At 17.8% G+C, this 298-nt stretch overlaps 1 protein-coding gene across 1 annotated transcript; it reads right to left on the reverse strand.

The window, feature by feature from the left end:
* Positions 1 to 27: 27 nt before the first annotated feature.
* On the reverse strand, positions 28 to 96 carry PRSY57_0005900A (parasite-infected erythrocyte surface protein; the record flags this gene model as incomplete). Its single annotated transcript, XM_020114158.1, has 1 exon — positions 28 to 96. A coding segment is annotated over one exon (69 nt), but the record flags the coding sequence as incomplete, so codon positions are not given.
* Between the last annotated feature and the right edge of the window lie 202 nt (positions 97 to 298).

A 298-nucleotide genomic window follows, 5' to 3' on the forward strand; every position in this document is an offset into this window, starting at 1 on the left:
TTATTCTGAATATCATGTACGTCTTACCGTTTTCCCATATTTTAAAAGCCAGAAGAAAAAGGTAAATACGACAAGTTTTGCAAAAAAGAGTAACATGTTTATTTATTTATTTAACTATTAATAATTTTTTTATATTTTTTTGTTAATACTTTTATATATCACGTTTTAACTGTTATAATATAATAATTCTTATGAATTTTATACGTTTTTTTTTTTTAATTTCAATTACTTTTAAAATTTATATACTACCACGATAATTGAAAAAAAAGGAAAAAAAAAAAAAAATTAAAATGAAATA

Source organism: Plasmodium reichenowi (assembly GCF_001601855.1).
Source record: "Plasmodium reichenowi strain SY57 chromosome Unknown, whole genome shotgun sequence".
Lineage (NCBI taxonomy): Eukaryota > Apicomplexa > Aconoidasida > Haemosporida > Plasmodiidae > Plasmodium > Plasmodium reichenowi.